At 39.8% G+C, this 26,715-nt stretch overlaps 1 protein-coding gene across 1 annotated transcript in view; it reads right to left on the bottom strand.

Moving 5' to 3' along the window:
- Window positions 1-26,715, bottom strand: part of chchd6b (coiled-coil-helix-coiled-coil-helix domain containing 6b) — a 60,636-nt gene that overhangs the window by 4,387 nt on the left and 29,534 nt on the right. The window contains exons 6-7 of the mRNA XM_080494675.1: window positions 25,731-25,801; window positions 15,136-15,271 (exon numbers count right to left, since the gene is read on the bottom strand). Of these exons, the coding sequence (XP_080350801.1) occupies window positions 15,136-15,271; window positions 25,731-25,801 (207 nt within the window). The remainder of the gene's footprint in view (window positions 1-15,135; window positions 15,272-25,730; window positions 25,802-26,715) is intronic.

The following is a 26,715-nucleotide window of genomic DNA, read 5'->3' as shown; positions in this document are numbered from 1 at the left end:
CTCATTAAATTATATTTTATTCTTTGGAGTTGGGTAAAATGATCTGCGATGGGGACATCATTTCAAGTTTAAAAAAATTATGGAGTGGATTATTATATTACGACAAAAGCAAAATGTTTGAAAACACAATGCCACTCTGTCATCTCTGTGCTGACATTTGAATATTCGGGACATTATAATTGCACATCGTCATTCACCAAGTTTCTGTCCACCTGGCTCATTTCAAACTGTTTTTGTTCTCCACTTACCCCTGAGACAAATACCTGAATCTTTAAATGTCCCACTATGTTCACCAGCTAGTTGTTATGTCTGTCTGCTATTTGAGGATTTTTTTTCCTTTCAGAACTGTTATTTTTTTTGGGCTCAAAACACCTGCTGCTTAATGCAGCAAAGAGTTGAGGTTTGACAGAAATGATAGTGGAAAAAACAAACAATAAATACAGAAAAGAAACTTTAAAACTTGCGGAACGTGAAGAAAAAGTTTCAGAAAGGTTAGGATTCTCTGGATGTGCATTTGCAGAAGACACAAGCTAGTTTTATTGTAAGACGTTAGTAACATTTAGTGTTTGTCTTAAAACTAGATCCTGATAAAACACAAGTAGAGACATTTCAATTTGCCTTATTTCACTTCTTGAATCAAATGGAAAAACAAATTGGTTATTAGATCTCCCCTCTTGACTTTTTAAACCAAAACTTTAACACTGCTGCTTTTATTGGGCAAAAACTGTCAACATCTAAGAATCTGAAAAACCTGAAGAAGTCCAGCATTAACCAACATTTATTTGACACAAACGACATGCTGCATGTGATCCGACAATTTGTGGCGATGTCTTGTAAACTTGGACTTTAAAATACATACATTTAATCTTTTTTTTAACCTTTTGTGGTGTTGAAGCTTCAATTAGTGAGAGAGGGAGACCATTTCTTTATCTCGAGTTGAGCAGAAGAAATTAAATTCCCTAAATGCCACTGTGTGAAACCTCAATCTGGTTATATTAATTTTGAAGGGGTCATTAAAAGGTAAGTGGACTTTACTTACATAGTGTGTTTGACTTCAATGTTTAGGTACTTTACACTGTTGAGTTTAGTTTAGGTAAAACACGAGAGATCACTTGCCTAGTTTGTATAACAACAGTAATGATTATACAAAAGAAGACTCACCTGCTATTGTAATTTAGCAAATAGAGTCAGTCTAATTTGTTGATCAGTCAGTTAAACACAAAGTTAGATAAGAAGCTTCATTTTGTGTCATCAACTATTACATAGAAACCTTTTTTTTTAACTTTCTACTTGTTTCTGCACAGTCTGAAAATCTCTCATATCACGATGACAGAATATCATAATGAAGAAACGATTTTCATATTTTGTGCCTGACCACAGGAACCGGAAATGACCTTATGCGCTCTGGGGAATTTGTTGGTACATCCAAATATTGGTTTGCTTATGGGCTTAATGTTCATCTCAGGCAAACAATACAGTCATAAATCAGTTAGGCTTCTTTGAAAAGAAGCCTGGTCTTTCTCAAAAGCAATATCATAACAATACAGTAAAAACATGAACCTTCACGATTTTTTTCTTCTTATTGTAACATTTATCGTGTGTTACAAATATCCAACCGCAATACCTCTTAATGAAAACTTCCACCTGAAATCTACCTTTTCATTTAGGTTCAATGAGGAAAATAAGCTCTCTGGGAGGTGCAATTGATTTTAAGACACACGTCATGACAGTATTGATTTTGTGAGACTGGATATATGCTGATTTCTGGTAATGACTCCCCTTTTCATACTAAAAAAAAACTATATAGTCTCCTTTGTCACAGCTTACCCTCAACACCTCACATTTACCCAAACATATGGCAGCTCACAGCAGGCAGAAATAATCAGTCACATGTTGGTAATAGTGGTCAGTGGAGTGTAGCAGCACGGGTGAGATATTTATGTGGCTGCTGTTTGAGTGTTGTATAGGTTTTAGAGGAGGGGGATTATTAGAGGATGGCGGTATAGAATGAAAGAACATCAGATAAAGACCATCTTGTCTTTATGTGCCTGAAACGTGATGGATGTGAGGGAGAGGTAAAATAGCAAGAGATAGAAAGGCAAACAAGGAATGAAATACTATAGAAGTATGCAAATCTGCATTATTTGAGTACGAGTCCATAATATTCACATACGCACAGTTACGACAACACGCCTTGTGCATTGACTTACACCAGTGTTCTGCAGAATCAATCAGCAAAATGCCAGACCTGCACCTTTACCCAAACCAATCTGTGTCTAAATGTGAAACAAATCTGCCTGGATTTTTGTTGCGCAACCCTCAATTTTGACCCCTTGGTGTCATGATGAGCTCCACCAGTATAGAAGCACATTACGCACACACACTGTGCAAGAAGCTTTAAAATGACTTGCATTCATTCTTACAGACTTACCCTCGACGACAACTACTTTCTTTCACAAACCATCACAATAACCTCAGCATTACTCTTAGTCACATCACCTCCTCATTTGCATTTGTCGCAATATTCCAGACAAGTTCCCATGAGTGGGTTGAACGATAGAGTGCAGGTCCCCAAAATGTAGGTAAAACACACATACTAACACGGGGTTGCAAAGCATTAATTAATTGGCACACTGGTCGACATAATATATTCCTGACACTCACCATAACATCACAATTAAGTGCCAAATCAGCCTGACCTTAAGCATTTCACAACCTTAATAATTTGTGAAACACAGTGTGGTCCTGCATTTTAACCCTCAATGCAGATTTATAGAATAGTCTTCATAGTAGTAATAGCTACCACTGAGGGCCCGTTCACATTTTCCTGTTTGATTTGGACCAGAGTTCCCTTCAGTGAGTTTCTGGGGAAAACCGTTTCGTTTGGGCATCTTCGAACACTCCCCGGAACGCTGACCGTGATCGAATAAGCGATCTCTTATCCCCTTGCAAACGTGGGTCTTGGTTCACTGGCAAACAGTCTTTCCAGCAGGCAGGTTGAGAGGACGTGACGTAGAGCGCAATGCATTCTGGGCAGTAAGCAAACCATGCTAACCGCGCTAATCAGAGCAAGCAGATGTAGAAAGAAAAAGCAGGAAAATATCTCGCAGTCGTGAGAAAGGCGCTCGTTGATATCTGGTCTTATGAGTATATTCTGCTGTTGTTTGTGGCTACGCAATCAAGCCCCTGCATCCTCCTGTTTAGAAGCCATAAGAAGAAGAAAGTTGGGCAGCCAGCTGCCGAAAAAACAAAAAAAAGCTTTTTCGGCAGGACAGTTCATACTCCAAGAAGAAGTTGCCGAACTTGCAGGCCACGTCCCCTCACAGCTTCTGTGAAGCGGCGCTTTAACTTTTCAACTACCCAGTTTATTTCTTACTTCAAATGTTTTCAGAAATACATTTCGCTGAACTGTTTCAAAAGAGAGTTTGTATCCGAGCCGCAACCTTGTTGTTTTCACTGCAGCTTTTTCGTTGCAGGAGCTGAAAGACCTGAGTGATGCGTTCAGGTGTAAGTCCGCCCTCCGACATATTAACGAGCTGTGGGGCTCATACAGTAGCGACGTTACATGCTAAAGATGATTAAAATATGACAACTTCTTTCCTTCCTCTCTGGTCAGTGTTTGTTTTAGGTGACAGTGCCCCCAAACCAGCAGCTATTGTCATTGCGTGACATTTTCCAGGCGGTTTGATCCGGTCCCAAAAGGGCTGCTTGAACGCCACCTGAACCAAATGATGGTGTGAAAATCCCCCCCCCCCCCCCCCCCCCAACTGAACCGAGCCCCGGACTATCCAAATGTGAAAGGCCCCTGCGTGTGTGTGTTGTGTGTGTGTGTGTGTGTGTGTGTGTGTGTGTGTGTGTGTGTGTGTGTGTGTGTGCAGGAGTAGACTGCTGCTGAATGCTGCTGAATAGAAAGGCTGTTATCAGATTACAGTTAGCAGGCAGGCCGAGGCTCACAGTGGGACTCACCACCTGCTTCTACCGATAGCTGTATATATATGGGTTTTTTCCCCTTTATCCTTTTTTTTTTTTTTCCTATTTACTTACTCTTAAAATGTTTTGTCTCAGTCTTATTTCTTTCCCTCACAAATGTGACTGACAAAGCTTCCTCCTTTTTCTTCTTCCACTTTGAGACTTTCTGCCATCCTCCATTCCCTCCCACTGACACGCAGACTAGTGATGAGAAACCCGACTCCTCGAACGGACTCACGGGTTTTTGAGTCGTTCACCCAAGTGAATCGGTCATTTGAGTCATTTGAGTCATTTGAGTCATTTGATTCAGTTGCGCATGCGCACTATTTCCACCCGCTCCAGGACCTGGAGGCTGAACTGCGACATGAACCAGGGGGAGAATCATGTATTCATAGTAAAATGATGAAACACTTCTGAGGAAAATAAACAATAAGTACACATTAGTTTTTAGTGATCCTGGTCTCCTTATTCTAGATTATGTGTGTTGTTTTTGAGGTTTAGTTGAATCAGAAAATAAATTAGATAAATGATTAAACTGAATAAATACCTGGCATCCAGAATGGCAGATATACAGTATATATTAATGTATACATATGTTTTTATAGTTTTTTTTTCTTCCAACATTCTGATTTTCTTTTTTTACTAGTATCTAATAAATAATCTAATAATAAATAATGTGACGTTCATAGGGCAGAACTAATTATAGGGGACAATATTAAATGTAACACAATACACGCTACAGTGGTATTTTAACATTGTTTATTGTGTATTTAGCCATGTATTATTCATGTATTTATCTCTACAAGCTTTGTGAAACAAACAATGTATTATTTTTTTCTCCGCCGTCACTTGGAGATTTTCAGGTGAGGGAGGGGGGGAGGGCTCACCGCTCACCGCTCATGAGGTGAACGACACAGCGGAAGTGCTACTGACCGATTCAGTGAACGACTCTTTCGAGTTTCGAGGGGAGTCGGTCATGTGCGCTGAACGACTGAAGCGAGGGGAGTCGGTCATGTGAGCTGAACGATTGAAGGGAGGGGAGTCGGTCATTCGTGCTGAACTACACCTCCAAGCTGACTCGAGTGTGCTGAAAGCCTCATGTGAATGTCAGGAGCCGGAAGCTGCTGTGCTTAGCAGCTGGCGTTACAGCTACAAGCTGCTTTTAGCAGAAAAAAGACAGAAAGATAAAAAATTCTTAAAATGCAAATGTTGATTTTTTTTCTGTCACAACCTCAAAGGTAAATGTGAAACATCACAATTGAAACGTCAAAAACGAAAATTTGGAATAGAAAGTAAACAGAAACTGGAACTTACACTTAAATGAATAAATACGAATAAAATAACTATGTGCAAAATGTAAATGAAGGCGTTTCACAAATTATGAATTAGTGCAAATCTCGTAAACAATCTTCCAAAGTAAATGGAAAAGATCCGTTCTGAAGGCACTGATGTTGCCACTATGCACAGTTTGGTTTTCATAACCTCCACTGTGTTTTTGAACACTGGGGCTCGAGATCTCCACCACACAAGAAGGTCGGCCGTTCGGGGGAAGGAGTTAGATAGGAAACCTTTCACTTCCAGCATTTTGATTTTCTTCTCACAACTCTCAAAAATAGTTTTACTTCTATTAATAAATAACGTGATTTTCAAAGGGTGAAACTACTTATAGGGGACAGCATTGAAGGCAACAAAGTCGTATTTTTAACATAATTTATTGTGTATTTATTTCTTCAAGCTTTGTGAAACAAACAATGTATTTTTTCTTCTTCTCCGCTGTCACTCAGAAACTTTCTGAGCGGAGCGCCGCTGCAGATTTTCAGGTGAGGGAGGGGGGGAGGGCTCACCGCTCACCGCTCATGAGGTGAACGATACAGCGGAAGTGCTACTGACCGATTCAGTGAACGACTCTTTCGAGTTTCGAGGGGAGTCGGTCATGTGCGCTGAACGATTGAAGGGAGGTGAGTCGGTCATGTGAGCTGAACGATTGGAGCGAGCTGACTCGGGCATGTGAGCTGAACGATTGAGGGGAGGTGAGTCGGTCATTCGTGCTGAACTACACCGACAAGCCTACTCGAATGTGCTGAAAGCCTCATGTGAATGTCAGGAGCCGGAAGCTGCTGTGCTTAGCGGCCCAGCTACAAGGAGGCTGTAGCAAAAATGACTCAGTGAACGAGTTAATGAACGTGAAAACTCGTGAGTCACCGTTCAGTAAAGTGACTCGCGGGTTTTGAACGATTCGTTCAAATTTGATCATCACTAACGCAGACCCTCTTCTCTTTATCCATCCTCTCTGCCTTCCTTCCATCATCCACTCATTCCTTCAGTATCTCTCTTCTACAGTTTTCTATTTACCCTTCCTTACTGACAGCCACTGCTAAGCCTCTTTCTCTTTTTCTTTTTCTTCATCCATCCCCTATTGATGGACACCTTCCTCTTTCAGGCCCTCATTTTTGGGCTGAATCTCTTCACGTTCAATCAATCAACTTCTTCCCCAAGAAAACCTCGACAAGTCTGAAAGAGATGTCTTGATTTTGTTGTTATTGTTACAGGGAAACACAATCAAATCTGAGCAAAATTACCTAAAATCAGTGAGGATTTTCCTTTTTTCCCTCTCTTTTATATGCTCTGAAGGTCGAAGCATGTTTTTTAGGTGACTGAATGTTGTTTGAGATGTGCTTAAATGCTGCCGGCACTACATTTAATAATGGACTGCTTTGGGCAACAACATTTTTTTTTTTTTTTTTTTAATTGAGTGGATTTGTGGTTTAAAATAGCTGGTGTGGAAAATGTCAACTGAAATGTTTGAAGGAGGGATGTGCGGAGGAGCTATGAAGACCCACAGACAGACAGACAGACAGACAGACAGACAGACAGACAGACAGACAGACAGACACACACACACAAAGAGAAAAAGGCAGAAAATGACAAACAGCTGTTAAACTCAGCAGGATCCATCTGAAAACCCTTGCACTCTTTGTCTTTTTTTCCCCTTTGTCCTTTCAACTGAGACTTCAAGATTTACAAAGAACATATAATCAGACAAACTTTGTGAATAAATATCTTATCAAAATAGAAAATCCATCATCATGTTGATTAATAAATTAATCAAGTTGTTCAATCACTTCAGGCAAATTAAACTGAATTATAAGAAGTTAAACATAAATCAAACATTTATTCATGGCTCCTTTCAACGCAACATCTCCTACAGAGTATTCCGGGGGGCAAGAAACATATCAATACACGTCATGTTATATTGATTTTGAAAAACAATTTTTAGTATATGCATCACAATTCATTAATGCAGACCTTGTTATTCAGCCGAGGTTTGTTTGGCCTTTTGGTTAAACTCCAACAACTGAAAAAAATATTACTCTTCACCTGTTTGACCTCTTCATTCGAACACAAACTAAACTACTACAGAAAGTTTTTATACTGTAAAAATATCCCTATATTAGAAAATAGTTTAAAAAAATCATTGGCTGAATTATCATAATATAGTGCACCTCTAACATACGCAATAACCATCATATCAGAGGATTGTTCAGCCCCGACTAGCATAAAGCAATCTGGAAGTATATAGATTTGAACTGTGTACAGCATAAAAGAAAGTGTCACACTATAGAGAAATGTGTTTTTCGAGATAAAATTTGTATTGTATTGAGACTCATTCAGTCAAGGAAGGCAAGTGTTGTTCTCAGCGCTCAGATGGAGGTGTTGTGCACACTGACAGCCCTAAAACCAAGTGGACAGGTGTCTTTTATACAGGTAACGAGTTCAAACAGGTGCAGGTAATACAGGTAATGAGTGGAGAACAGGAGGGCTTCTTAAAGAACATGTCTGTGGGAGCCTAAATTGTTACTGGTTGATAGGCAATCAAATACTTATGTCACGCAATACAATGGAAATTAATTATTTTAAAATCATCCACTGTGATTTTCTGCATTTTTGTTTTAGATTCTGTCCCTCACAGTTGAAGAGTACCTTTGATACAAGTTACAGACCTCTACATGCTTTGTAAGTGGGAAAACTTCAAAAATCAGCAGTGTATCAAACACTTGTTCTCCCCACTGTGTGTATATATATATATAAGTATACACAAGGTAAGTAAACAAGGTAATTTTTTTTCTAGTTGTTGGACACACTGCTAAATGATGGCTAGAGATGTTAATAAAGATTGCAGAGGAAAGCTGTTAATTTGTTCCCATTCACGGGCGACAAGACTTAAATTTATCAAGCTAAAGTGAAGTTCTCACTGTAAATTGCTTACTGCAGAGAAAGATGTTGGTGTTAATCCTCAGCTCATCTCAAAACATGGATTTATCATCTCTAAATTGTGAATAAACTTAAAAGAGTCTGCAGATTCATGCATCAAGGAGAGATGTGTTTACTGGAGGAAAACACAGTTAAACAAACAATAGGAGTTTGAAAACTTGCTTATGGATAAGGAGTTCGTCTCCTTTTAATGCCTTCGAAGGGGCTCATACTAAGAATGGCATTATTAGGCCACCGTTTCTGAGCCACCTACCTGTATCAATTTTGTTTTCGTTGTACGTCTTCCCACTTGCAGAATATATCATTAATAAGTCAAACAATTCTTGCCGGTTGTCTTCTGGCTCCAATAGAGCTTTGAAGCTATGCTGAAGGATTTGCCACCAAGATGCTGGAAGCAGATCCTTTAAGTCTAGAAACGTCGCACCCTGTTGATACTTCATTGCTTTTCCTTCCTCTTTTGACCATTTTTGATTGATAACAACCACGACACACTAGCAAAACTCCACAAGAGCTGAAGTTTAATAGATGCTCTTAAATGGCTATCTAGCCATTGACCCATGTTCACAAACAAAACTATCATGAACCATTTTCCTGCTTCTTCAACCCGTTTTACGCCACAACGTTTCAAGTGAAAGCACATTGATCTTTTCGTTTTCGTTTCAGAAAGGTTTTCACATTTACACAGCAACGTTTAAAAAAAAAAAAACGACGTCCGATTATAAACAGAAGTCAGGGAAACGCTGAAAATGATGTTATTTGCGTGCCGGGCCACTAGTGAGCGCTGATGTTTGCTTTTGTAATGAAACCACACACAGTAAAAAAAAAGAAAAAAGGAATGAAACCACACACACGTGTGAGCAGGGAACAAAATGCTGTAAACATCAACAACGGCGGGTACTTGGACATTCTTATGGGCAGACGACAAAGTTGGATTGCTTTTACAGGTGACTCTCAATGGTGGACATTTGCAGTAGCAACGATTTCATAGAGTTGTGTTTTATTATTTATGAAAAAGTTTCATGTTGAGAACAGTTTTCAAAAAACCCAACAAAAGTGAAAATGGAGCCGAACACATCAACTTTGAGGACAAATTGTTTACTGCCTCACATATCCCAACCACTCACGAGAGAAACGAAAACCACTTATTATCACACAAGTTGCTTGAGTGTAATACTTGAGAATCTGTGTTCACTTCTTGGCCAGATTGGTGGTATAATTCACAGTGATTGCTTTGCTTTCAAGCTCATTCTGTTGGTAAGATCTCCTTTTGGGTTTTTGCTTTCACCTGCTTAATACCGGTTATTGGTCACAATCTCCCGTTGTGCCTTTCTTTCAATCTTGGCCTGTTATGAATACTGACTTTTTCAAAGCAGCTGTGCGTATCATTGTCCAGCAGCCTTTTATTGCCTGCATTCTGCTTGGAGTCTTGACAGACCAAAATGTATTCAAATTGCTGCCATTTTTAGATGACACAAAGAGAAAGATCTTTGATTGCATCAAGAAACAGCCTTCAAATACAAATGCACCTATATTGCCTCCTGTTGAGGTACTTCGTAGGCCTTTGTAATCATTGCAGAAAGGCAGAATGGCTCTTCACTAGGCATCTCAAAGGCCAGCACATATGAGCATGAGCATAGACAAACACACTGGTCTACAAATGGATGTGTTCAGGTGAGTCAAGTATGGAGACGTGTGGAACCTTCAGTGCCTGTTGATGGTCTCAAATAGTACAACATTAACATTAGCATTCTGTGCATGGTCAGTACATGAGCATACGAGTATTAGGAAGGAGGATGGCTGATACCCAATGCAAGTGGTGGTTTGACAAATATTTGCTCTTGAATTTGACTTTGAAGAAGGCTGTTTTGCTGAGGAGGTTGAGAAACAGAATACACACACACACACACACACACACGCTTGTACCTATGCGTACATACGCACACTCAAATGGATCGTCCAGAATCTTTGAATAAAAAAGAAATTAAAAAATCACATAAAAAAAAGAAGAAAAAAAGTGACAATTCATAAGATAGTGCTGAGCATCACTGAGGAGAGAGACAAAATTTACAGAAGCTTCATAATAATGTAAGGCCTTGGTGAGCTGACATTTACCCTGCATCCCTCACACACACACACACACACACACACACACACACACACACACACACACACACACACACACACACACACACACACACACACACACACACACACACACACACACACACACACACACACACACACACACACACACACACACACACACACACACACACCAGGTCCCATATGCATGACAAAAGCCGAAGCACAGACAGTGACAGCAGAGGGACAAGGAGTGAAAGCTGAGAAGGGGGTGAAAGGCCATATCCTGAACCAACTGGCTTTAATGGATGGCAAAGGGCACTGTGTGTGTGCGTGCGTGCATGCGTGTGTGCATGCGTGTGTGCATGCGTGTGTGTGTGTCATAACACATAAAAGAACTTCTGAGTGACATATAAGGAAGGACTGTGTCGCTGCAGATAGTGAGTTGGGCGTACTTCAAGCGAGAGACGGAAAAAGCAAGATAGATATTCTATTGATGTTCAGATCAAGACTCTGGCAGAAAAGGAAGATAGATAAGTGGGCCGCTGGTTTCACTGGCAGATTGATGGACAAACCGACAGCCTGACAGCGAGAAACAGATATATATGGTGGTGTCTACACGAATAAACTTGGATAAGTCATCTTCAGCTGGGTGGAACCGGCAGAATAGATCACTCTCTAAACAGTTGGAGCTTCTGGTGCAGATTTCCACAAACATTAGCTCTCCTTATGTGCCTTTATGTTTAAACAAAGAACTAAAAATAACTACCAACTACAGAAACTATCAGGGAAAAGTTACTCAATGGATGTCGGTCTGCATGCACACAAAGAGACGCTAGCGAAGAGGTAACTCTATTCAAGAAAAGTGTGAGCCTTAAAAGTATCAAGATGAATTTGTCAGAAAAAAAAAAATACAGCATTCTTCTTTTAATCACAGTGAAGAATGCTTCTACTTTAGAAAATCCTTACAAGCCCAAACTGATAACAAAAGAAGGGAGCTTTTAAGCTGTCGGGAGGTTTTCACTGGGCTAAAAGCTTTGCTGTCTATTGACAAGTCATGTTATTGTTGCACAAAGCTGAAAAAATTACTCCACCTAAAATGTTGGGCATCTTTCCTCGCAATTTTATCTCCCCATGAACAGCCAGTTTACCATGCTTGTTAGTTTAAATAACGATGACCTCCTTTCTGTGTACTGCGTCTCGTAAGTGTGTTGGTGTGTCACAGCAGGACCCCAATGCAGGGAAGAAGCAGTCTCCCCAAGATGCATCAGCTCGGGCTATTTTCAAAGAAGTATTCTGTTTTTAAAAAAAAACAACCCAAAAAAACAAATGTGATTTCCACTCATTCGGACATGATAAAGGTTGTTGGTAAACAGCATTTTCTTCCCCATGATGAAACAATTTGTTTTTAAAATATCTTCCCGATTGCAAAAAAAAATAAACATTTCAAAAGCAGGTGGCGTATCAACTTAATTTCTTCAACCGCACATGCGAAACACACGACAGATGAGTTTGCCGAGCATCATATTTTATGATGAAACACAACCCTGTGCTCCCTTTCGTGCCTCTGTCCACCCAGTTCTCCCGCCGTTGTTCCGCAGGGGAAAACCTTTTAACATAGGAAGAGACTCTTTCCTCATTTTCTATTTCTCACCTACTTCTTTTTCCAATGCTACTGTCTGATTACCCCTTCAAAAATAACGTACGTACTTTTTTTTTTTTACGTTTTTGAACAAGTTACTTTTCAGTTACTTTCAGCTGCAGGTTTACGGTCCTACAGTGAAGGTCTCGGCTCTGAACCGAGATGAGAATATGAGAATCTGCGGAAAAAACACAACACTGCCACGTTGCCATGAAAGATAGCTTCCTCGTTGCTAGCAGACTAGCTTCAAAAGCCATGCTGTCAGGGTGAGTTTGTAAAAATATGCATAATGCAACAGTTTTTTGTCTTTTTTTGGGGGGGACAATTCTCTATCTTCCACCAGAAACGCTCATCAAAATTGGCCTTATATTGACATTGTAGTAATTTTCTGTGGTAATTGTTTGGTTTTGCAGAAAAATATAGACCTTTTCATCCTGTATGCGCCACATCAGAAACTTTGGAAATTAAATGATCATGTAAAATGCATCTAACCAAGGTCTATTTACTATTTCTAACATTGACTAACAACAATTTAGCATTCATTCACTTCAGTTGTTTATTGCACTCCTGATTTAAATACCCTTGTTTAAATATCTTCAATGCTCTACTTGACATGACCACATTTTCAATGAAAAAGGCTTAAATATAGGCAGCGTAGGGGAAAGGGACAGAAGGGAAAGCAACACCTTAAAAGTAAAAAGAGCAAGAAAAATGTAAAGATGAGCAGATAAAACACAAACTGGTTGGATAAGCGAGCAAAAAGGCAGTAAAAAAAAAAAAAAAAAATTATATACCAGACAATATTAGATGGAGGCAGTTTAATACCACTCTTAAATATGGGATCTTTAATGTTTATGTTATATCTCTGGACATTTTTATGTCTTTTTAACTTTGAGATTGGGATTGAGCCCTTTAAACTTCTTAAAGGTCAACCTTAAAAACTGGCCCCTTCAAAGGAGAAGCCCTGGCCTCCTCAGCTAGATTATCCCCATAAAGAAAGGTTAGACGGAAAAGATGTCACTGATAAAATGTCCCCGTTTGGGAGACACTGAGCGAGTTTCTTTCAGGAAACAGTTTTATATTATAAAAACTATTTCAGGTAAAAAGATTGGTTGGTTTTTTATTAGGTGAAATGCAACTACAATGTTTCAATATATTTCTTTTCACAACGAGAGAAAAAAGAATGGAATTTAGGAAATGTCACTTCTATACATAAGATGACAGTAGTAGCTTGTAAACGTTATCGTCTCCTCCTGAATTCTGAAAAAGGAGAACGTTTCTTCGTTGTTGCAACTTTAAAAGAAAACCAACAAGCTTGATTCACTCTACTAACAAATAAGTGTTCAATACTCTTGGGCTTCCAGGTAATCGGAAAGATGTGATCTCTCAATAGGAAAAAACAAGAAAAATCATAAATAAATAGATCAGATTAAACAAAAAAGTAGCCGTCTAAATGCAGTTTGTCTTCAAGATGATTTTATTTTGAAATTTGGTCACAGTACTAAGTGCTTGATGGTTAGCATACAGCACGACACAAAGACATTCACTGAATGACTAAATGACTTGATTCTTATCTTACTTTGAAAGTTTTAAATGTATAAATGTACTTCTAAGTCTACACAAATGCTGAAAAAAAATGTAGTTTGCGTGTTGGGACACTAGCGGGTGCTGTTGGTTGAAACCACACACATGCACGCAGAAAACGGTACGCTATAAATGTTAACAATGGTGATGACGCGGACGTTCATATGGACAGTCAACAAAGTTGGATTATGTTCACGTGTGACTCGACTATAAAACTACCAAATCCCAGGAAAAGATGGACTGGAAGTCATGACACTCAGAAACCATTGTTGTCATTGTCCAGCTATGCATGCGAGTTGCAGCGTTTCACAAAAGTTGTGTTTTCGACCATCTACACCGAGACGGAGTCGAAGCGTTTTTGACAAGTTAGACCCTGGGAGCCGTCTTCATATTGTTGCGTTTTCAGTCACTTCAAGTGTCATTGCTGCGTAAACAAACACCCAAAAGACAATGAAAGTTTTCAGTTTTCACTTGAAAACGTAACGATTGTTCATATCTCATCAGTATCCCTTTCCTTTCTCAGCCTGCTCCCGTTTTCACCCTCTCTTCATGCAACACTCTCAATCGTGGAGAAACAGGCACGGTGTCCTGCTTCTCATTCTTTGACTGTCGTTCACACTGCCCGTCAGATATTATGCCTTATTGAACCTGATTTTCGCAAACGCCTCATAGAAAAACCACCTGCCTTCACTGCTAAAAGACCACTTCACTAACGGCTCCAATCTAAATTTATATAACAAGTGTGGAAAAATACACTCGTGTACAAATACATATACATTGTTTTCCCCAAAGAGCACCATTTAACTGGCAAATGGATCTTTTGAACTGGATTAAAAAGACTGACTGCTTTTATTGTAAGCCTTTGCCTTGCTTTTATCAAGTGTTTAAACTGCCAAAATCACCAATTGCTGTTTTGTGCCTTTTATCTTCTTTGGAGCAGTATCAGTGCATTTTGTCATGATAATAATGTGCAAATTGCTCCATTCATTATTGTTTTTGATGGAGAAATTGGTTAAAATAGGCACTTTGTAGATAAGCGTAGGGTCTACACCCTATTTGCGAAAGCATCAGCACAAGGCAGAACAGATTTCAAAGTGCTGAATGCCTAAACTGATTTTAATACACTAATAATTGTGTAATCTTTCCATCACAAAGTTCCATAACATGGTACACGCCTCATGACTTATAAATCTACTCAGGGAGCGTGTCTGATAGATCTAACTTTCTATTTGAAGTGTCAGAGCAACCAACAGGAAGATTACAATTCTCTTCACTTACTGAGTGTGGACTGAAAGAAGTCTTTGTCCTACTATCAGCTTCACTGTCAAGTCCCAACCAGGTCTCACCCAGTGTCTGCTGTACTTAAATCACAGTCAAATCCTGCATGTAAACCTCTCTGTTCCACTTTGCCTCCTTGCTGTGATTACTGCTTTTTTTTTTTGTGTAGCATTTTTTTAATTCAATAAATTTCTATTTCATCTACCTTTAATTGTTCCTGAAATGCATTTGTCGCTGACCCAGTTAAAGTACAGATTCAACATCCTAAAGAGACCAATGCTATTAAAAAGGATGATCCATTGTCCTACCTTCTTTGCTTGCTGAACACACGTCATGTACTGCTTGGCCAGGCCGGAGCAGCGCAGAGTCTGCTGTGGATTTCCTCTGTAGCACTCCAGCACCTTGGCCTGCAGCTCAGCGCACAGGATTACATTCTGCCGGGGCCTAGAAACACAGAGTTTGCTTGGAGTGAGGAAGAAAGAGTGCGGGGGTCTTCAGTCACTGCATTTTATCACATCTCTTCGCTACAATTGCCAAGTTGTATTGTTTTTGCCCGAGTATTGATTTTAAATTTTGAAAAAGCTCACGTCTCGATGCAGGCGCTACTCCCAGCAGAGCCGGGTCAGTTATACTTACAGTCAAACTAAAAAAGTACAGATTAATACTCACTGCTGTTCATTTGGAGGAACATCATTTCTGTTTATCAACCAAAATTGATCCAGGTATTTTTTTTTTCTTCCATTTTTTACTTTTACAATTGCGACCATATGAATTTCATTTATATATCCACCTCTTAAAAGTTGTCTTTACAACGTCCTCTGATAAGACATAGCTATTATCTATCGTTTGCAATCAAAGCAGGAGAATCACAAGTTTGATTCTGAACTTCACATTCTGCCTTTGCATCAATGAGTTACTGTATTTCTGGCTACTCTTTTCTTGTCTCACAGCCAAAGAACAAACAGAAAAAAACAACATTAGATTAGTTTATTTTGTGTTTTATTTTAGATTTTCTACCACAGTTGAATAAATGTAAGTGGATCTTCGTTTCCAAAGGCTTCAGTCATTGCATCACAACCAATGTCTGGTTTGTGTCAAATATTGTGATGAGCAAGAACAAAAAAATAAAAGGATTTTATATGTATTAATAAAAGAGCGACATATTTTGTGGTTTGTTTTAGTTGCAGTTGAAGAAGCTTCAATAGTTTCAAAGGCTTGGAGGTGCAGCCTGTGGAGACGGATGAATTATGCATCAACAAAGCAGCTTAGGAGTCAAAGTCAAACTTTCCCTTTTCTATTTTTTATCAGACGAGCACATACAGTACACGTGTGTCGACAGACACACAATCACACCCACACATGCACAAACACACATACAGGTAAGCGAATGCTAATCCTACAAGAGTGTAATCCTTGAGTGCTCTGTTGCTTGCAGTAATTTACCTGCACTTGTGAGAGAACTTGCAACTGGCATTACTGGGATGTGGCCATGTACAGACTCCCGGGAGGTATATCCACCTTAAATGATCTGCTGTTGGCTTTCACCAACCACCACACACACACAGATGGCCTGCATTGCGAATGCTGTCGATTTTCCACACTTTATGCTCTGGCTTGCCTTAAACTTAGATTTGATAAATACTGAAAGTTTTGTGAGATATAGTCCTTGTTAGCAGAAAAACTGATACAGAGAAAAAAAGATCCGTGTCTCTGCAACTTCAGACAAAACCTCTGGGTGACATCAAATAAAGTAAAAAATTATAGCAAAACATGCTGTTTTACTTCACATAGTGAACTTCAGAATCGTTTCTTCAAACTGTATAAAAAAGAGTGGAGGTGGAGAGAAGAGGAAACAATAAGTGTACGGTTTGATAAGGAAGAACATGTCTCATCATGTCAAATGAAGATTTGACATGATGAGACATGTCTTTTATTTTGGAGAAGCTGGACGTTTGACATTCACGTATGCAATCATGCATGTGTGCGCACACACGCACGCACACACACACACACACACACACTGATCTGCCCTCGCGCCATCCCAGAAAGCAATTACAGAATCATGCATCCTTCACATATGAATGAGCTCGATAGTTCCTGCCGTCACTGACAAATACAGAGTGTAAGGGTGAGAGAGAGAGAGAGAGAGAGAGAGAGAGAGAGAGAGAGGAAATCTATGCTTGGTAAATGTGTGTGCCTGAGATAAACCAAACACACAAACAGGACTGAGAGATATTACCCTGCAACGGAATGTGAATTGTATAGTGTGTGTGTGTGTGTGTGTGTGTGTGTGTGTGTGTGTGTGTGTGTGTGTGTGTGTGTGTGTGTGTGTGTGTGTGTGTGTGTGCAGTGGAGGGTAGAGCGACAGGATTAAATAAATCACTGGCAGAGAGAATATTCATGAAAACAAGTGAATGCAACCTGAGAGAGAGAGAGAAAGAGAGAGAATGTGACAGTGATGTATTAAATGACAAATAACCCTTGCAGCTTGCATGGACAAACAGTAGCCCATGGCAACCATCACAGTCTGCGTTTAACTCGGCCACATCATGTGGTGCATCGCCACTTGGAGCTCAGGAGGCAGTTGACTGTTTGCCAAATGTTTGCATAATGTTTGGCCATCAGTCACTCAGTTAGGACACTGATAAGGTGCTATCAGGCACTATATAATTCACTACTTGATGTTAATAGGAGTGGACAAACAGTTCCAAATAGCAAGCTGGATACACTCACCGACGTGTTAGCTCGGGCTATTATTAAAATACTTAATAGTCTTAAGATACAGGCTATAGGATTTACGGCTGAATGAGTCTGATGCAAATTAAAAGGGGCATTATGCTCACCAGAGAATGAAAAGAAAGAAATCTTCGAGGATTTGTATTGTCGCACTGATAATAAAGGTAGGGTTGTTGCTTTAAAATCAGATGCGAAGCCTTTTAATCAGGTTTAAAATTTTATGACTGGTAGAAATTTGACTTCTTCTCCTCGAAAGCTAATGGCATTCTGAATTACTCCCAAAGGATGGGAGATAAGAGCAACAATAGCCTCAAGGTATTAATCCAAACTCAAGAGAGAAAAAAAAAACTCATTCTTTTTTTTTTTCCTTTTGCGCAACAAGAGAAACTTTCTGATAGCAGGAGTGTTTTAATAATGGAATCTGAAGCAGAAAATTGCCTCTGCTAATCTGCACCAACTGCCTCGTTTGACTGAAATTAAAGGTGAGCTCTTATTAGAAAAACATTAGCCGCCCCAGCTAGTTTGATAGCCAACTTTTGGAAGCAAAACAACACTCCAATTGCTTTCTGCCTGTGACGTTTTGCATAAATATGTGCAGAGTTGAGGGAGAGAGATTAGGCTCAAATGGTTACAGCTTCTCATTATTTTTTTGTCTCACCTTGGCAGTGTGTGGTTTTTATGAAGAGAGCGGGAGTTCTGCGCTGCTGCATAGCATGACATTGGGGAATAAAGCAATAAGAAGAAATAGAAAAGATCGTAAGGGCGTAGCATTTTATTATTCTCCATGTCTAAGATGGCGTTGTTGTGTGTGTGTGTGTGTGTGTGTGTGTGTGTGTGTGTGTGTGTGTGTGTGTGTGTGTGTGTGTGTGTGTGTGTGTGTGTGTGTGTGTGTGTGTGTGTGTGTGTGTGTGTGTGTGTGTGTGTGTGTGTGCGAGCCTCGTGCATGATAGTTATTAATGTATGATGACAAGGATTTGGGCTTCTTTAAAGGAGCAGCCATGGCATTGTACTTTTGGGTTTTAATATTACACTGTGTGGCGAGGAAGAGAAGAGAGGATCAAAGATGTCATGGCTGGGAGGCGATCAAAAGAAATGGCGGGCCATGCATCTCGCATTGTTTGAGGCTTTGTAAAGCTTTTATGAAAGTGTCATAATGAAACATTCACGTTATATTTCAGCTGGCGGAAAAGTTACTTTTTGCTCTCTCAAAAATGTGATCTCCAGATTGAGCTTTTGTTGAAAAAGGGACGATCCTGGCAACTCAGTTCTCCCAGAATTTAATGAGGGTTAGTATAAAAATGGATAAAGTATAAAAAAAAATAACTTTTTTGAATTGAATCTCAAGGATGGATGTTTTTTACACTATCCTCAAAATATATTGTGATGAGGACTTTATTGACAAAATTTAACAGCCTTATAGGATTTTAAGTGCTGCTGAAGTTTGGGGCATTTCGTGTGTTTTCAGGGGAAATGTGCCGGACCGTTCCGCCCTCGCGTTGGCTGAGCCGGTGGTGGCGCCCTGTTCCCCGGAAGAGGAGGAGGAGGAGCGGACACCGAAGACGGTGCAGCCGATCCCGGCACCGCGGAGGAGGACGGCGCTCCAGGGTGCCGCACGTCACGACGGCCAGAATGGCAGCGGAGGCGTGTCGGCAGACCGTCTCCAGGTGGAGGAAAGCCGAGCTGCGGGCGCAGTGGGAGAACCTGATGGTGGCAAGTGCAACCGCCGCAGATGGTAACAATGTCAATGATGCATAATAGGCACTTGCCAAATAAGAAAGAAAAAAAAAGTTATCTGACCATTTTTGAGATTTCACGATAAAAGGAAAATGCTAACAAGTACAACAACGCAACATCATACCAATATCTCATGGCTTGCCGCTGGTGAGCTTCACAAAACAAAGTCGACACAATTCAACAAAGACTTGAGCGACACTTGTGAAATGTTGTCAAATAATCCCAATTAAATATTATTCAATCTATTCTGATAATTATTATTAAAGATCTGAGTGTTGTTAAGTTGGTTCTGTGCCAACTTTGTGCTTAAATCAAATATCCACAGAGTCCATGACTTTCTTTTCATGAACAGCAAACCTATATGAAGGCCTATGAGCACCCAGTGACGTTACACATACTTACACTTTATTCATATTAAAATGAAGCTATTCATGTATTGGGGTAGTGCCAACCATCACACCACTGTGTAGTAGTATGTATCCTAAATAGCAATAACAATTGAGAAGAAGTACGAGCCACGGACTGAAGACCGACAGGTCTCTGTCTCTTCAACGCTGACAGATTAAACGCCGGGTGAAGATAAGAACATAGAATAAAAATTCTCACTCTGTTCGCCCAGCTGATTGATCCCCTCCAACCTCACTTTGGAACACAGGGAGCGGGAGAGATGAGGTGGATAAGGACAGCGTTTCATTAAAACAGGTGACGTGTGGGAACAAGATAAGGGGCACATGTGTATGTGTTTGTGTGTGACATCTCATCACTGATAACTTTTCAATCAGGAAAACTTGCGGTTGGACGACTCACTCCAGTTGGGACTGATACAAGTTTGCTATCGCCTTCCGTCGTCGGTCTTGCTATCAACACTTTGATTACTGTTTTGTCATTTGTGTGTTTTTCTTTTTTTGAAGAACTTCCCACTTCTTGAGAAAAAAAGCAAAAAAACAGCATCCCTTCGAATCCAAAGAGCATTAATTGTATCAGAGCACACTATTTGCACAATGAAAATACACTATTGGCATACTAATTTCACGCACCGACTCTCGTAGAGGTTAACGGCTGCTTGGATGAATGAGAGGATTGAAGTTTTCCAGTTCCCTTTCAATTAATGGCGATCATTTGTTAATGCTATTCAGTTCCAAGCAGTTGTGTGATTCCAAAAAGGACACAACATAAAAACAAATCCAAACTGCAGTTGATCTGTACAGATCAAACCAACTCAGAATTAGCATTAATGGTTAAACGGACATGATTTTCTTGGTTCAGATGACAGAGATACACAACGTGATCAGGGTTGACTCTTCATCCAGTGGGCGGGTCCATATAAAGGGGAGAAGTACTGTCACATCTATGACTGATTTTATTTGGTAGTAATAGTTTCTGCCAATGTGATAAGATAGTAACATTGCTTTAGCCTCTGTGGTCTACTGACTTGAGGTTGCCCACACAGGGATTTAACAGTAAACATAAACATCTTGCAGTCAGTGTGCTTTACTAATTTTAAATGTAGGGAAGAGTAAGTTCAGTTTTTCTAAGGCCTCGTTGCGAAAATGCTTTCAAGTGAAAACAGAAAACTTCCGTTGCATCTTGGTTGTATGTTTGCACGACAACGGTGCTCGGAGCCGCTAAAAACACAACGTTTTGAAAATGACTCAATGTGGAACTTTTGAAATGGACAAAATGGACATTGTTTTCAATCCTTGCTCTGTGAGAAATCTGGGTGTAATGATGGATTCAGGCATGAAGTTCAACAGCCACATTAAGAAGAGAACAAAATCAGCTTACTACCATCTTAAAAAAATTTTTTGACAAAAATTAAAGGATTTCTGACCGAACAAGATTAAGGAAAATGTGTTCATTCATGTTCATGTGTTCAGGAAGAAGTTTACCAAGTGTTCCCAGAGTGAGAAGAAACAAGGTGAAGCAGCTTTATGTTCCTACCCTCCACAGCTGAACACTGAAACTCCCTGAAACTTCCTGAAGACCTGAGGACTGCGGACACACTCACTTCCTTTAAATCAGAACTTAAAAAATTATTATTATTATTTTCACAGGCTTTCAAAAAAAGAATAACTTTTGCTAACTTTCTAACCTTTATCTTCACAAAGCATTAACTTGGATTTATTATCCTTTTAAAGCCATTGTCAATCCTTGTTTTAATGTATTTTACAATCTTAATCGCTTAAGATTAAGATTCTTTATCACTTTGTTTGAATGTATTTCTTCTATTTCTTTGTAAAGCACTGAGAATTGCCTTGTTTCTAAATGGTACTATAGAAATGAATTTGCCTTGCCTTCTCCAACATGGTGCACATTTACCACTTCTTCTTGTTCACATACAAAGTGACACGACCAGATCCAGAGCGAGATGGTTTAAAGTATCTTGAACATTTGGATCATTTTCAAGACGTTGCTGACAGAACGTGAACCTTCTCATAAAACTGGAAATGATGATGTTGTCATGTAAAGGTCGCCTTGATGCAGGTTTTCTTCAGGTGCTATGGATTCCTTCCATGGTCCAAAGACAGTGTTTGGTTTCCTGGTGACTCTATATTGGCCTGTAGGGTGTCAATGTCTGTGAAGATAATTTTACATTTTTCTGTTTACATTTTTATTTTATTCTTGAGTTCTGCCCAGGAGAATCTTGATGAAGATCTGTGAATAAGTCAGGGAGAAGTGAGGCAAGACTAATGAGTGTTTTTAGGACAGAACAGATGAGCAAGTCTGGCTTGTAACCTTTGGTAAGAGTGTGTGTTTACGCCTTTTAGCTGCCTTCAATATAGACACTATATCGTGTGTGGGTAACTGCAGTCTTCTGTCTTTATTTTAAATCTTTGTTGGTCCACAGTGCAGACAGGTCCTGTCTCTGTTAATGACGAGCAGTCTCCTGCTTTAGAGGGCGCAGAGATCCCTACAGTAAGCTACCTGTCTGCTTCACTAATTGGACATGGTACCCACACACACACACACACACAGGAGGAGACTCGTACAGACTATAGTAGATAAAACAAACTCACATGAAAGTGGGCTTTTAACTACAAACTGTCAGCAGGTACTTTATGGTGAATACTCACGCAGACATCCACCCGAGGTTCACTTAGGTTCTGTCTCTGCAAACACTTTGAGGGTAACAAGGTTTTTTTTTAAGAGGATTAATGGATTTTTAGATCTTAAAGTGAGCTACACCGTAATGCCGTGGGTCTCTATAGAGATGTATTTTGAGGGAATATGGGTAGTTAGATACCCTAAGGCAGGGCTAATAGACAAACTTCTCATCTTGTTGGACAAGGCAAGACGAAAATGACACTAGATAACTTTTTAACACCTGCTGCGTCTGCACATGAGAATAATGTTTTACAAAGTGCAACCTGTCCAGTTTAGGAAAAGAGATGCAGGTGGCTTCAATTTTGTTGCCAAGCTTGTGGCCACGCTCGTTTCAGATCCATAATTAAGCTTTAACATTTGCATTTACACAATTTGGGGCAAGACTTGGAATCAGAGCAAGTAAACTCTTTATTTGTGGCCTAAGCCGATGTGGTGTTTCAGTCTCCACAAATTCAGGTTAAAGGGCTATGTGATTGTCATGAACATATTCAAGCATGGAGCTGGGACTAATCAAAATGTATAATTACACATTTGTATAAAACGGTATACAGTGACATCCACACCTTTATAGCGATAGTGCCTACTCTAACAAAGTGCTGCCAGCTTTTGGTAGAAAACGCGGACATCGACCACCCCCTCAAGAAAGGCACCGGTCACTGTCTTCCATTAATATTCAAAACTCATTTTATCACATTTTCTCAGCCACTGAGTGAAAAGCCCAGGTATAGTGTATTTGCAAATGACATACATTCCTCCCCTCTCATTTAGCTTTATGCGAACATTTTTTTTTTTTTACCTGACAAAAACCTCAATCTTTATTTTTGTAATTTCTCACACACTCGTAAAGAGAAGACAATGTGCAGTGGCTTTGAAAAAGAAAAAAGAGGGAGAAAACTGAAATGGCCAGAGACAGAAGAGATAATAAAGAAGACAGAGACGGATACAAGGATACAAGGATACAAGAAAGAGACATTTTTTGCGACATAACATGTTGGACTGTGCGGCTCCTCCCTCCCTTCAGCAGTGGGTAAACAGAATAATTACTGGATGGTCAGTGTAGTGTGAAATGACAGCGTGACCATGGCACAATGAAACACTGGCCAAATGCTGACAGAACATGACGAGCACAAAGTGCCTGAATACAAAGTGCTCATGTATGTGTGGCAGAGATAGAAAGGGGAAATGGGAGCGTAAGTTTGTGTGAGCGCAAAAAAAAGAATAATAATAATAGCAACACATTGTGACAGGGCTAAATGCAATTCCTCCGACCAACTTGTGCCAAAGTGATCTTCTAACCTTTCCAAGCAGCCAGGCACAATAGAAAAATCCCTGTTAACGCCATCATTTGGAGAAAAGTGTTGGACTTGAATAGTGTGCTGCTGAATTCGGTGGAACAGGTGCATGAAGATGGCAGTGTTACGGCCGAGGTCACTGCTCATCATAAAGTACAAAAGGGGCGAAATGCCCAGGGACCTACTTTTTGATTTTGCGGTTTCTCAGAATGCAGCATGTGCAGCTACACTAAAGTACTGACTTCATTTAAAAACAAACAAACACGCACGCACGCATGCACACACTTTGCAACTTGCACTTCTTTAGCGGTATATGTTTGACAGTTTTACTGCACTTGAAATGACTAGAATGGTAATAAAGTGGTTTCAATATTTTTTAATATTATTTGATATCGAGCCCATATGACATTATTGTTATTCTGTTATTGTGCAGGGCATATTCTATTGTAATTAGGATCTGGGTCACAGTGAATCCCTAGAGCCTGAAAAACAGAACAAACCTCCAGCAGCTGGAGAAAAAAAAAAGGTGGCTTTGGTTTATCTGCTAGTACTTTGGAAAATTATTTTTAATTGTGTTTATAGCAAGACCTTAGAGCTGAGGAAGAAAAGCAAGAGTTAGTGAGAAGTAAATGCTTTTTTTGTGATGATTATTGCCAAAAAGAAGGAAGGAAAACTGACTAAAGGATGAGATGGGGTGAGGACGGGGGTTAGAGGAACAGAAATTGACAAGGCCCACACAAACACAAAGAGGCTGCAGCTCATTTTTGACTAAACTAGACGGGTTAGGTCAGGTCGAAACAATGCTGTTTCTTAGAAGCTCTTAAATTTCTCTCACTGCGTTTAATCTGTGTGACTTTGTCTCACTTTAAGGGCTATTTTGTTGGTAAGTAATTGCCACTACTTCCAAGTCAGGAGAAGGCTGAAAGGTATATGAGAATATTAAGATGTGTGACAGTACAAAATAAACTGCAATAGCATGTTGGTATCCAAACTGTAATTCATATGAAAACTTTCATGGTGATAAGTGTTGGTCGTTGACTGCTGTGGATGTTTACCTTCCCATTATTGCAGGTTGTTGTGTTAACCCCAATGTCATCTCTGGGTCTGTCTCCAAGATGCTGATGTGACTTATTGTACCTGGGCCCGGTGCACTCAGGGTGTTCAAAGCTGTTTTTACTCACTCACTTCCCCTCTCTCTTTCTGCAAACTCTTATCCTGGTTTCATTTACTTCAGTTAACTCCTTTCTGGGCACACGACAACACCTACACACACTCTCAAGCAACTACCATGTAACATTCACACATAAAACTGATGATTAGGACTGTCTCTAAAGGCCCCTGCACATTCCCATAAGCACCCAAAGAACAAGAAGAAAAGTCCGGCCGTGACATCAGCTGGCTGCTGAAATAAATGCTTTTTTGGCAGGAGAGTTCATACTCTGAAGAAGCTGTCGAACTCAGACCACGCCTCCTCACCGCAACTTTTCAACTCCCCAGCTTATTTCTCACTTCAGAAATTCAGGGGCATCACGTAACATAAATACGTGAATATTATAAATAAATGACGTAAAATGTGACTGATAGGCATTAGTAAGCTGAAACGTAGGTGGGCAGAGGGTTGGCAGTGCCGAGTATGAACAAGCCTTTACAGTTGTTAAAACGCTTCTGAGTGAGTAAAAACTACAGTTTAAAAGATAATTATAAGCATCAAAGATGGTTCAAATTCATCAGTTCAGCCGCAACAAGCAGTAACAAATCCAAGCAAACTACTTGCAAACCTGCAAACTCATCATTTCTCGGCTCCAGTCCAGCCACTGAGGAAAATTTGTTGGCACGAACTTCTCATTCATGTCTGTGTCACATCATGAAATTTGAGTGTTGTCCTCACAAAGTACATATTTGTTCTTATTGAAATATTTATAGGTCGATTTAGATTTAATGTTGATTTTCCATCCACCAGATTTTTTTTTAATGGGTGTTTTGAGAATGGTTTGTTCCAGTCACACAGCCCGTTAAAGCTGATCAACAGTTTTTACCGTATGAGGGTCTCAGATTTTGTTGCCGCCTCGTTGTACCGTTCAGCCGTTTCCTTGTAGCTGTCAAGGTTCTGAGGCAAAAAGACAGACAGAGAAAGAAATGCATCACTAGATTCATGAATACTTCACAGTATGGCAGAGTATTGACTTGGTTTCATATTTTCAGTATGAAAAGGCTTTTTAAAATAATTTTAATTAAAAAAAAATGTGAGTATTGGTTGAGTATAATTCCATTTTCAGGTCGCACTCATACAAAACAAAAAACAAGACAGACCAAGTCACAAAATGAAGCCATTATTACAGTTTAACAACCTCAACAAATCTGCATAATATTCCCACACTCGGCATTTCTCCACAGTATTTTTGTTTTCAAATCAAGCTCTAATAGGCCAGCAATGATAAGCAAAATGCACAAAGCACTGCTGTAAATGTCACATTTGTTAAATTACTGACCTTTGGATTTTATAAATCTGGATTTTGATGGTCTGTTGGAAGTCCATAATGTTTTATTTCATTCAAGAAACCGTGGCATTTGAATAGCAATTACAACACAGATGGAGCCTGTGCCTACAGGGCAAGGTCATATCCATCACACCTCTTAGGAGAATGAGAAGTGGTCACAGGGTTAACTACACTGCATCGCAGTCATGTACTGATGAGACCAAAGCTAAAAGTCTGAGCGTTTTATTAAATTGTATATTTATATCCATCAGCTTAGTGATATGAATGAATCACCAAGTGAAATACAGTTTGTCTAGAATACCCAAAACGCAAAGCAAGTCTCTCTCGCCACCCTCTCACCCAAATTCACAGTGAAGTAATCACCATTTTAAACCAATAACCGCAGCGCTCAAGCTTTTACTTAATTATTCCTTATATTCCCAATAGATGAGGTGATAGGAGAGGAAGATAATTGAAGTGACTGAGAAGAGAAGAGATGGGATCAAACACAAACCTCCCCCACAATCTTTCGCCCTCTACTTCC

This window comes from Blennius ocellaris (assembly GCF_963422515.1).
Source record: "Blennius ocellaris genome assembly, chromosome: 4".
NCBI lineage: Eukaryota > Metazoa > Chordata > Actinopteri > Blenniiformes > Blenniidae > Blennius > Blennius ocellaris.
This window is presented reverse-complemented; position numbering and strand designations above follow the sequence as displayed.